At 44.6% G+C, this 12,216-nt stretch overlaps 1 protein-coding gene across 1 annotated transcript; it reads right to left on the reverse strand.

Moving 5' to 3' along the window:
• Positions 1-2,274: 2,274 nt before the first annotated feature.
• On the reverse strand, positions 2,275-3,449 carry ACTL9 (actin like 9; the record flags this gene model as incomplete). Its single annotated transcript, XM_080675567.1, has 1 exon — positions 2,275-3,449. Exon 1 carries the CDS (start codon positions 3,406-3,408, stop codon positions 2,275-2,277), a length of 1,134 nt encoding a protein of 377 aa, XP_080531693.1. The 5' UTR covers positions 3,409-3,449.
• Positions 3,450-12,216: the final 8,767 nt, after the last annotated feature.

The following is a 12,216-nucleotide window of genomic DNA, read 5'->3' on the forward strand; positions in this document are numbered from 1 at the left end:
CACTGTCTAAACAGAGAAGCCAGCAGTCTCAGGGCCTGTTAAAGATCAAGTCATCAGATGCTTCTCATCACTTCTGGGAAAGCCATAACGAAGTAAAAGGGAGACCTTGAGGGTTACTCTGTACTAAAATATCTGGCACAGGACTTATAAAACCTATAGACAGAAAAGTATAAAAATACTAACCTCCCATCAGACTCCCTCCTCACATTAACCAAGAAAGCCCATCTGTGCTTCATAAGCTGGATGCATTTGATAGATTTGCTTGCCTTGCTTTTTTGGATAAATTTACTTGGTTTATTTCTTTAATAAATTTGTTTACTACATGAGAATGACAAGAACAGGGGAGAGGGCAGCTTTCTCTCCCTCCGACTCAGGGGGCTGTCCGATGACACTTTTCCTGGTGCCTATAACAAATGGTGCCTATAACAAAACTACCGAAGGACAACCACGTCTCATTCCTGAATGGGGCTGGGGGAGAGGTCCTTTCCTGCCCCCAAAAGCACCTGGGGCCCTGGTACTTAAACAGTAGGGGGCTGATAGGTTTCAGAGGGCCTAGCATAATACCATCGATATGATGGATGGTCAGGCAATCAGATCAGCCTAACGAGTTCAAATTAATCCAGTGTTATCTGTTCCTTGCTTGATTCACTAATTCAGTAGTGGTGCCCTGAACAGAACACCTCAAGCTGTGAACCCCTTGAGGTTTGGTAACAGGAACAGGCTGAGCAAGGTCTGGGGAGATGGAGTGAACTTGGAATGAACTACTAGCAGAGTGGAGGGATATGGGGACAGACAGTAGGCCACTGGGGACCTGTGTGGGGGTGGAGGGAAGAGCCAGTGTCCAGGTGGTGACCCCACTGGGATATTTGCCCAGGTCATGGGGGGCTGGGCAGCCCTCAGAACAACACTGCCTATTGTTGTCTCAACTAATGGGATGGGGTCCAAGGACTGGTTCTGGGGTTGGGTTCTGGGGAGTCTGAAACTCCAGGGTGGGGTATCCTGGATGTCCATCTTGGGGCAACACTGGAGGAGGGTCTTTGGGGGTCAGAACACAGGGGATGGCCTAGGGCAGTGGTTGGCAAACTCATTAGTCAACAGAGCCAAATATCAACAGTACAATGACTGAAATTTCTTTTGAGAGCCAATTTTTTAAACTTAAACTATATAGGTAGGTACATTGTTATTAACTTAATTAGGGTACTCCTAAGCTGGCCTTTGCTAAAAACTCAAGGGGCCAAAGAGCCGCATGTGGCTTGTGAGCCGCAGTTTGCTGACCACTGGCCTAGGGCATTAGTGGGGTCACTACAGGATGATTCTGGAGGCCAGATCCTTCAGGAGGGGCTGAGAAATTGCGTTAGGAGGTTCGTTGTGATGGGCCATTTGAGTGTATTTCTGGGGCAGACTTAGTGCAAGGGGTTGAGCTGAGAGCAGTGGGGGCCAAACTGGGGCGTTGGGGTTCAGAACATGGTGTTCTTAAAGATAAAGATAGGGAATGGGCTCTGGATGGAAGGAAGAATTCTGGGGAAACAAATCATGCTGGGAGAGGGTTAAACTTGGGGAATGGGCTCTGGACACTGGAGGTCCCTTAGGGAGCCATTATAGGGGAGACCCTTGAGCATAACATGAATCTTTGTGGTGTATATGGGAGTTTGGCACTTGTGAGGGGGACTTAGTGGGCACTCAGAACATCAGGGTGCTGGATAACATTGGGTAAGAAGAAAGGGGAAACCAACCAGGAGATGGGTTTGGGGTGCTTAGAACCAGGGATTTCTTGGCATGTGGATTCTGGAGGGGCTATGTTTGCAGGCATTAGAAATAGGGGGCAGATTATATAAGGGTGCACCCAGGGGCTGGAGCACTCATGGAAAGATTCTGGGAGGAGGGTTTGAGCATTCTGGTGCAAGTTCCTTGGAGAGGAACAAGTTATGGAAGTGGGTTTGGGGATCTTTGATGAACATATCAATGGTGTGAATTGGGGGGTGAGGGTGGGGTTTAAAGCCCAAGGGAATCATGGGGGATTATATAAAAAACAGCAGTTCCTGGGCGTGAGAGATTAAGGTATCCAAATCTGGGAATATCTGGGGAGTGCACTTGGGTGGGGTCCTAAACCGAGAGTGCCTTGGGGTGCGCTAATCATGGGAAACGGGTTTGACAGGGTTAGTGGGTCGGCGTCTGGGTGGGGCCAGGAGTGGACCAGACTGACCCTGGGGAAAGGCAGGGCAGAGCTGGCTGGGTAACAAAGCTTTACTGCCCCACCCCAAGTCCCTGCCATACTCAGTAGCATTTGCGGTACACGATGTGGGGCCCCTGCTCCTCGTATTGTTCCCTGAGGACCCAACAGGACTGGAAGGCCCGCAGTGAGGCAAGGATGGAGCCTCCGATCCACACCGAGAAGTTCCGGCAGGGCTGGGCAGCCACCACCACGCGCGCTTCAGGGCGCAGGCTGTGCAGCAGCTCCTTGCGGAAGCGGCCCTCTAGTCCCTGGAAGAGCGAGGAGCCACCGCACAGCAGCACGTTCTGGGCCAGGTGTGCCCGCACCTCCAGGGGCACCTTGTTAAGACTCCGATTTGCCATGGTGGGAACGCCCACAGGCGACAGCCCGGGCATCTCCGGGGGGCTGAACAGCAGCTCTGGACACTGGAACAGCTCCTTACCCAGCGTAACCTTCCGGCCGTCGGGCAGCTTCAGGCTCCGCTGGCACTCCTGCTCGGGCCGGGCCTGTGCCTTCTGGAAGTCAGGGGCCACGTAGCAATAGCAGTGCTTGATTTTCTCCACCACGTCCAGGTCCTGCTGCCCCAGCGGCAAGCCGGAGCCCAGCAGCATCTCCGCCAGGAAGGTAGTCAGGTGGGTGCCTGCCAGGTCCAGGCGCTCCGTGGCATGGGGCAGGTGGTAGCCCTGGAAGACGGGCACCGTGGAGGTGACTCCGTGGCCCATGTCCACCACCAGCCCGCTGACCCGCCCGTGGGCGTAGACAGACAGCACTGACTGGGAAGCCACGTACATGGCGGGGGAGCGCATGGACTCAAAGGCCACCTCCACCAGCTTCTCGCGGTTGGTCGGGGGGCTGAAGGGCTGGTCGGAGAACAGCAGCGGGTGGTCCTGGGTGGCAATGCCGAGGTCGTGCTCCAGCAGGTGGCGCCAGATGAACTCTGCCGCCAGCCAGTCCACCAAGATGCCATTCCTTATGGGCTTTACCAGCGTCAGCTCTGGACGCACGAGGGCGGCCTCGCCAATGAAAGTCTCCAGCACCATCTGCCCCGTGGTGGCCGGCTTCTTGGGCTGGCAGCCCACGATGGTGGCCACCGTGTAGGTGGGCCGGGCCTGCCCCGCGAAGCCCACCTTACAGGTGCCTGTGCCCATGTCGATGACCACCGCACTAGTCTTTGGTGGCAACCTGTTGCCCACCATGCTGGGGTGTCCTGCTGTAGGGTCTTGTTCACCAGGATTGAGTTGGGGGTCACCCCGGGCCTGGGGGCCTCTGAGACTCAGAGAGGTTGGGGTGATTTGTATCCATAGTTTCAGGTGGGTGGGTGGGTGGGCTGTTGGGCAAGGCTGACCTCTTTCCTCTGGGGAGAAAGGTTGAGGTTGGGCCAGGGGCAGGCACAGGCAGAGACAGGGAGAGGAGCTGGTCTATGACATCAGCCAGCCTGCTGTCCCCTTCAGAAGACTTCACAATGCAGGGCTAGGGGTGGAGTCCCTTCCTGCCCCAGAAAGCTCTCAGGGCCTTGGTACTTAAACAGTAGGGGGCGGATAGGTTTCAGAGGTCCTAGCATAATACAGTCAATATGATGGATGGTCAGGCAATCAGATCAGCCTAATGAGTTCAAGTTAATCCAGTGTTATCTATTTCTGGCCTGATTCACTAATTCAGTAGTGGTTTAATAATAATGATATTCGTGTTCTATCATCTTCTTTTCATTTATTGGCTAGAGTATTCTTTTTTAATACATATATATTGATTTCAGAGAGGAAGGGAGAGGGAGAGAGATAGAAACATCAATGATGAGAGAGAATCGTTGATCGGCTGCCTTCATCCCACACTGAGGACTGAGACCGCAACTCAGGCATGTGCCCTGATTGGGAATCCAACCATGACCTCCTGGTTCATAGGCAGATATTCAACCACTGAGTCACGCTGGCCAGGCTAGAGTAATTATTCTTTATACATCTTATGTATCCTTGCACAGTAAAGAAAAAGTGAGTTTTAACACAACCTTCCCTGAAAAAGTTTCCCTAACATATTGAAGTAACAACAGATGACATCAATGGGAAATTCACCAAAAAACCTTGACCTTTAGTTTTTGATTTTGGATCTAATTTGTAAATTATCTTTTTAAAAAAAAAAAAGATTTTTAAAATTGATTTTTTAATCTTTTTTTCTTTTCTTCTTTTTTTTTTTTTTTTTTTTTTTTTTTTAGAGAGAGAGAGAGAGAGAGGAAGGGAGAGGGAGATAAATATCATCAATCAAACATCATCAATCTGCTGCCTCCTGCACATCCCCTCCCCGGGTTAGGGGGCTGAACCTACAACCCAGGAATGTGCCCTGACCAGGAATGCAACCTGGAGCACGGGAGAACATCCAGCCAACTGAGCTACACTGGCCAGGGCACTAAATTATCTTGACTGCTGACTTCTCTTTTGAGATTAGTCCATTTGGGATTATGTAGGTGTACAACCTCATGGCATTTGAAAAAATAGCGGTGGGACTCTTCGACAATGTTTGTTTCATTCTGTGTGTGTGTGTGTGTGTGTGTGAGAGAGAGAGAGAGAGAGAGAGAGAGAGAGAGAGAGAGAGTTTATCGCATCTTGAGGGAGGGGTTTCAGGGTAGAACCCTTAGGTTGGGAAAAAATTTTTCCTGACCACTTTCTGTGGGTTTTATTTTCACTCATGTTTTGACCAGAATGTCAAGAGTAGCATTAAACAGTTCATTTTATAGAATTTAAAAAAATTAACACTCATATTAGATATAGTAAAAACAAAGAAAGATACCATAAAACTATGAGCTGGCCCTGGCCAGTATGGGTCAGTTGATTGGAGTGTTGTCCCATACACCAAAAGGTTGTGGATTTGATTCCTGGTCAGGGCACCTACCTAGGTATTGGGTTCAGTCCCCAGTTGGGGCAACTACAAGAGGCATATTTCTCTCTCACATTGATGTTTCTCTCTCTCTCTATCCTTCTCCCTTCCTCTCTCTAGAATCAATGAACATGTCCTCAGGTGAAGATTGAAAAAAGAAAAAAAAAACTATCAGCTGATTCCTCAACATAAACTTTGCAGGCCAGAAGGTATTGTCATAAAATATTCAAAGTGAAGAAAAGCAAAGACCTATGTCTAAGATTACTCTACACAAGAAGGCTATTATTTAGAATCAAAGGAGAGGGGGTCTCACAAGATGGTGAAGGAGAAATGATCTGGAGTAGGTTTTGACTTTAACCTTGAGCTCTCTGTTCTTGACCTAAATCTTCTTTTATTTATTTATTTGTTTGTTTGTTTGTTTATTTATTTTTAATCCTCACCTGGGGATATTTTTCGATTGATTTCTTAGAGAGAGTGGAAGAGAGAGGAAAAGACAGAGAGAAATATCGATGTGAGAGAAACACATCGATTGGTGGGTTGCCTCCTGCATGTGCCCTGACTAGTGCCTGGGCTGGGAGGATCCTGCAACTGAGGTATGTGCCCTTGCTTGGAATTGAACCTGGGACCCTTGGGTCCACCGGCCGACACTCTATCCACTAAGCCAAACCCTCTAGGACAAATCTTCTTGATGATATCCCAGGACAAGGTCACATCTATCCCCAGAGGGAGGGAGGAAAGGTGGAATTACAAAAGATCAAAGCTAATTATCTAACAATGGAAGGCTTCATTTATCATTGGGTTAAATTCCATGTTTATTTCTACAGTGTAAGAGGAAAATAAGTATGATGGTCAAGACTTCACAGAGAATGAATTGTGATTATAGAAAGCTTTTTAGTTTGATGTGGTCCTGGTTTAAGCATTCCATCCTTTTGAGAATGTCCAGTTACAAATCCTAGAGGTTACTAGAATCATACTCATCCTGGCAATGAGGTCAGATGCCATCAGAGGGAGGAAACCTTGGATAAAATTCCAACAGGTCTGCTGGCAAGGACCCCAGGCTTGCAGCAGCAGAGGACAACTGTAAAGTACTTGTGACCTTGTCAAAGCCTTGCCAAACTGACACCAGGTGTTCTTGAAGGTGGTCCACACTTCAGCCCCATGCCCATGCCTGCTCAGTCTTCAGATTTGGCAGAAATGATTTCAGGAGTTGGTCTGGGTATCTCTCAGCTCCTCTGCAAATCATTTCTGGTATCTGAGGAAGATATTAAGAAACAAAAAGAATGTAAAAACAGCAACAGGGAGACTGGTGATATAGCATTGATAGTAGATTGCTTTGGGCAATATAGACATTTTAACGAGGTTAATTCTTTCTATCCATGAGTATAGTATATGCTTCCATTTATTTGTATCTTCTTCAGTTTCTTCAGGGTCTTGGTTTATTGAATACAGGTGTTGTTTTTTTATCTCCATGATTAAATTTACTTCTAGGTATTTTATTTTTTATGCAATTATAAATAAGCTATTTAGAAATTTTTTCTTTTTGATCATTTTTTAAATGTGCATTTTTATTGATTATGTGAATGAAGAAATATTTCATATATTTCTTCATTTAAATTCTATGAGCAAATGTTGATGTATCTTTTTTATTTCTTGTTGACAGTATTACTGATGACCCCCATTTTTCCCTTCCAACTCTTCTACCCAGTCCCTGCACGCGCCCCCCCCCCCCCCCACACACACACCAGCTATCATCACACTGTTGTCTATGTTCATGGGCTATTCATATAAGTTCTTTGGCAAATCCCTTCACCTTATTTCACCCAGTCCTCCCCATCCCTTCCCTTCTGATCTCTGTCAGTCATTTCTGTGTATCCATGCCTCCGGTTCTATTTTATTCATCGGTTTATTTTTTTCCACCAGATTCTACATATAAGTGATATCATAGGTATTTGTTTTTCTGTCTGGCTAATTTTGCTTAGCATAATAATCTCCAGGTCCATTCATGCAGTCACAAAAGGTAAGCGTTCCTTCTTTTTTACAGCTGCATAGTATTCCATTGCATAAATGTACCACAGTTTTTTTATCCATCCATCTGCTAATGGACACTTGGGCTGTTTCTGAGTCTTGGCTATTATAAATAACACTGCTATGAACATAGTAGTGCATATATTCTTTTTGATTGGTGTTTCAGGATTCTTAAGATATATTCCCAGAAGTAGGATCACTGGTCTAAAGGCAGTTCCATTTTTAACTTAATGAGGAAACTCCATACTGTGTTCCACAGTGGCTGCAACTTTCTGCATTCCCACCAACAGTGCATGAGGGTTTTCTTTTCTCCACAATCTCCTTAGCACTTATTTGTTGATTTATTGATGGTAGCCATTCTGACAGGTGTGATGTGACACCTCATTGTGATTTTAATTTGCATCTCTGATGATGAGTGATGTTGAGCATTTTTTTCCATATCTCTATTGGCCAGCTGTATGTCCTCTTTGAAGTAGTGTATATTTGGTCCTTTACCCATTTTTTAATTGGATTGTTTGTCTTCCTGGTGTTGAATTGTATGAGTTCTTCATATATTTTGGAAATGAAGGCCTTAATCAGATGTATTATTGGAAAATAGATTCTCCCATACAGTGGGCTCCCTTTTCATTTTATTGATGGTTTCTTTTGCTGTGAAGAAGCTTTTTAGTTTGATGTGGTCCTATTTATTTATTCCTTTGTTTCCCTTGTTCTAGGAGATGTAGAAGCAAAAATACTGCTATGAGAGATACCTGAGATTATACTGCCTATGTTTTTTTTTTTCTAGGATTTTATGGTTTTGCAACTTACATTTAAGTCTTTTATCCATTTTGAGTTTATTATTGGGTATGGTGTAGGCTGGTGGTCTAGTTTCTTTCTTTCTTTCTTTTTTTTTTTTTTTTTTGCATGTATCTGTCCAATTTTCCCAACACCATTTATTGAAGAGACTGTCTTCACTTCATTGTATGTTCTTGCCTCCTTTGTCAAATATTAATTAACCATAACAGTGTGGGTTGATTTATGAGCTCTCTATTCTGTTATATTGGTCAATATGCCTATTCTTGTGTCAGTACCAGGCTGTTTTGATTACAGTGGATTGTAGTCTAGTTTGATATCCGGTCTTTTGATCCCTCCAATTTTGTTGTTCTTTCTCAAGATTGCTGAGGCTATTTAGGGTCCTTTTGGGTTCCATATAAATTCTTGGAATATTTTGTTCTATATCTGTGAAATATGCCATTGGTATTTTAATAGGGATTGCATTGAATCTATAGATTGCTTTGTGTAGTATGGACATTAATTATGTTAATTCTTTTAATGCATGAATATGGTATATGCTTCCACTTGTTCAGATCTTTCTCTATTTTCTTTTACAATGTCTTATAGTTTTCTGAGTATAAGATTATTATTGAGAGGTATTTATTTATTGTCATTTTTTCTTTATACCTATCATTACTTACTCTATTTCTTCTTCTTCTTTAGGCAGACCCTTTAAATTTTTTTCTTGCAATGCTAGTTTTCTGGTAATGAACTTCTTTAGCCTTTTATTTTACCTGGGAAGCTCTTTATTTATTTATTTATTTTATCAATGGGTTTTCTTTTTTTTTTTAAATAAATCTTTATTCAGATTATTACAATTATTTCTCCTTTTTCCCCCCATAGCTCCCCTCCACACAGTTCCCACCCCACCTTCTGCCCTTACCTCTCCCCCACTGTCCTCATCCATAGGTGTATGATTTTTGTCCAGTCACTTCATGAACGCCCCCATACCCTTTTCCCCCTGAGAATTATCAGTCCACTCCCTTTCTATGCCCCTGATTCTATTATATTCACCAGATTATTCTGTTCCTCAGGTTTTTAATTCACTTGATTTTTAGGTTCACTTGTTGATAGATATGTATTTGTTGTTCATAATTTTTCTCTTTACTTTTTTCTTCTTCCTCTTCTTTAAGAATACCTTTCAGCATTTCATATAATACTGGTTTGGTGGTGATGAACTCCTTTAGCTTTTTCTTATCTGTGAAGCTCTTTATCTTCCCTTCAATTCTGAATGATAGCTTTGCTGGGTAGAGTAATCTTGGTTGTAGGCTCTTGCTGTTCATCACATTAAAAATTTCTTGCCACTCCCGTCTGGCCTGCATAGTTTCTGTTGAGAAATCAGCTGACAGTCGTATGGGTGCTCCCTTGTAGGTAATTAACTGTTTTTCTCTTACTGCTTTTAATATTCTCTCTTTGTCTTTTGCTCTTGGCATTTTAATTATAATGTGTCTTGGTGTGGTCCTCTTTGGATTCCTTTTGTTTGGGGTTCTGTGCACTTCCTGGACTTGTAAGTCTATTTCTTTCACCAGGTGGGGTAAGTTTTCAGTCATTATTTCTTCAAATAGGTTTTCAGTATCTTGCTCTCTCTCTTCTTCTGGCACCCCCATAATTCTGATGTTGGTACGCTTGAAGTTGTCCCAGAGTCTTCTTACACTATCTTCAACTTTTTGGATTTTTTTTTTTGCTTTTTGTTTTTTTGGTTGAGTGTTTTTTGCTTCTTTGTGTTTCAATTCTTTGACTTGATTTTTGTGTTCCTCTTGTCTGTTTTTGGGTCTCTGTATAATATTTTTTATTTCAGTCAGTGTATGTTTAATTTCTAGTTGGTCCTTTTTCATATCTTCGAGGGTCTCGTTATATTTATCGGCCTTTTCTAGGATATTCTTAAAAAGGCTTATAACCGTGATTTTGAATTCTATATCCAGTCGTTTGTTTTCCTCCATTTCTTTCGTTTGTGATCTGATTCTTTGACGCCGCATTTTCACTGATTCCCTGAGTTGGTAAGGTAGATTTGTGTGCTAGGTTTCCAATATGGCCCAGTGGGTCTGCCTCCCCAGTTAACCTGAGGTGGACACTCTTGGTGCACCCCTTTGTGGACTGTGTGTACAGCCTTGTTGTAATTAAGTCTTGATTGTTGTTGGTATCACTGGGAAGAATTGACCTCCAGGCCAGTTGGCTGTAAGGATCAGCTGTGTCTATGCTGGGAGAAGTTCGGTGCTGGAGACAGCCTTATAGGATTAGACTTGCCAAATTGCAATAGCCTCTGTGCTCAGCTTGGATGGGGTGGAGTCTCAGTCTTGGCTTCCTGTCAGCCTTACCCTTGCACGCACTTGCGCGCCTTCAGACCTCCACCTTCCCTGGCTCCTGAGTCTCTGCCTGAGATTTCAGACTCCCCCCACAAGAGCGTGGGTCCCCAGGGGCTCGCCTGGAACCGGGGTTCAGTGCAGTCAGAACTGGGGCCCAGTGGAGTCAGGAATCTCCGACTCCCTTCCACTAGGGAAAGCCTGTGGCAACCTCCGCAGCCTTTGTGCGCACTGGCGTGCGTGCGCGCGCTTTCAGTCCTCCGCCTTCCCCGGCTCCCGAGTCTCCGCCCGAGAGTCCAGACTCCCCCCGTAAGAGCGTGGGTCCCCAGGGGCTCGCCTGGAACTGGGGTTCAGTGCAGTCAGAACTGGGGTTCAGTGCGGTCGGGGGCTCCCTTCCCCCTTCTGCCAGAGAAGGTCAGCCAGGCTCTCAGCCGCCCTTCCTCTCTGCACGCACAAAGACCCTTTGCCGTACCTCCAATTCTCTGTGAGCTTTTCTCTTTCCTTCTAGTTGTAGAATTTTCCCTCAGCCAGCTTTCCTGTGGTTCTGGATGGTGTCCGTTCTGTCTTTTAGTTGTAGTTTTGAAATTGTTGTGTGAGGCAGCAGTTTAGGTGCTTACCTATGCCGCCATCTTGGTTTCTCCTACCTGGGAAGCTCTTTAATTTGCCTTCAATTTTAAATGATAGCCTTTCTGAATAAAGTAGTCCTGGATGCAGGTTCTTGCTTTTCGTTACTTTGAATACTTCATTTCAATCTCTTCTGGCCTGAAGTGTTTCTGTTAAGAAATCAGCTGACAGCCTTATTGCAACTCCCTTTTAGGTAACTGTCTCTCTCGGTACCTTTAAGATTCTCTCTTTGTCTTTAATCTTTGCCATTTAAATTGTGATGTGTCTTGTATGGGTCACTTTGGGTTCATCTGATTGGAGCTCTCTGTACTTCCTGAACCTGTATAATTTTTTTCTTTACCAGATTAGGAAATTTTTCTGTCACTATTTTTTTAAACAGGTCCTCTATCCTTGCTCACTTTCTTCTCCTTCTGGTGCATCTATGATGCTGTTAAATTCCATGTTGTCCCAAAGTACCCTTAAGCTATCCTCATTCTTTTTAATTTTTGCTGCTCTTATTGGGTGTTTTTTTCTACCTTGTCTTCCAAATCGCTGATTCAATCCTCTATTTCATCCCACCTACTTTTTACTCAAATGTATTCTTGATGTCACTCTTCATTTCTGACTGGTTCTCTTTCAGGATTTCTATGTCCTTTTTCATGTTGCTGTAGTTCTCACTAAGTTACTTGAACATCCTTATAACCATTACTTTGAACTCTATATCTGATAAATTGCTTGCCTCCATTTCATGTAGGTCTTTTACTGGAGATTCCTCCTCTTCTTTCATTTGTGGCCTATTTCTTTGTATCCCCATTTGGCTATCTCTTTATGTTTGTTTGCATATATTAGATAGAACTGCTATGACTCCCAGTCTGCATGGGATGGCCTTATGTAGAAAGTGTCCTGCAGGTTCCAGTGTTGCAGTCTCCTTGATCTCCTAGCTGGGTGCTCTAAGAGTGTCCTTTGTGTGGGTTATGTGAACCCTTCTGTTGTAATTGGGTCTTGATTGCTGTTGGCCCATTCGTGGGTGAGATCAATCCTCAGGCTGGCTGAATGTGATGCTCAACCCTGACAATGGCATGCAAGTTGGTGTACAGGTGCAACCTCAAGGTGTCTTGTTGGGCTCAGTGGCACAATCTTCCAGATCACTTGAACTCCATGCTCTAGCAATGTCTCTTGTGGGTTATGTGCACCCCCTCTTTTATTTGAGGCTTGATTGCTGTTGGCCCTTTTGTGGTTGGAGTTAACCCTTCAGGTTAGGTGGCTATAGGGGTAAACCTTGATCATCATGTATTAGACGCAGTGCAGGGGCTGCCCCCTAAGGAGGGGTTGTTCCCAGGAGGGTCTGGTGCCTGCTGGGATCCCCCTTTGTGTGTGCCGCTTGTGTGGTTAGTTGGG

Source organism: Plecotus auritus, assembly GCF_963455305.1.
Source record: "Plecotus auritus genome assembly, chromosome: 6".
Lineage (NCBI taxonomy): Eukaryota > Metazoa > Chordata > Mammalia > Chiroptera > Vespertilionidae > Plecotus > Plecotus auritus.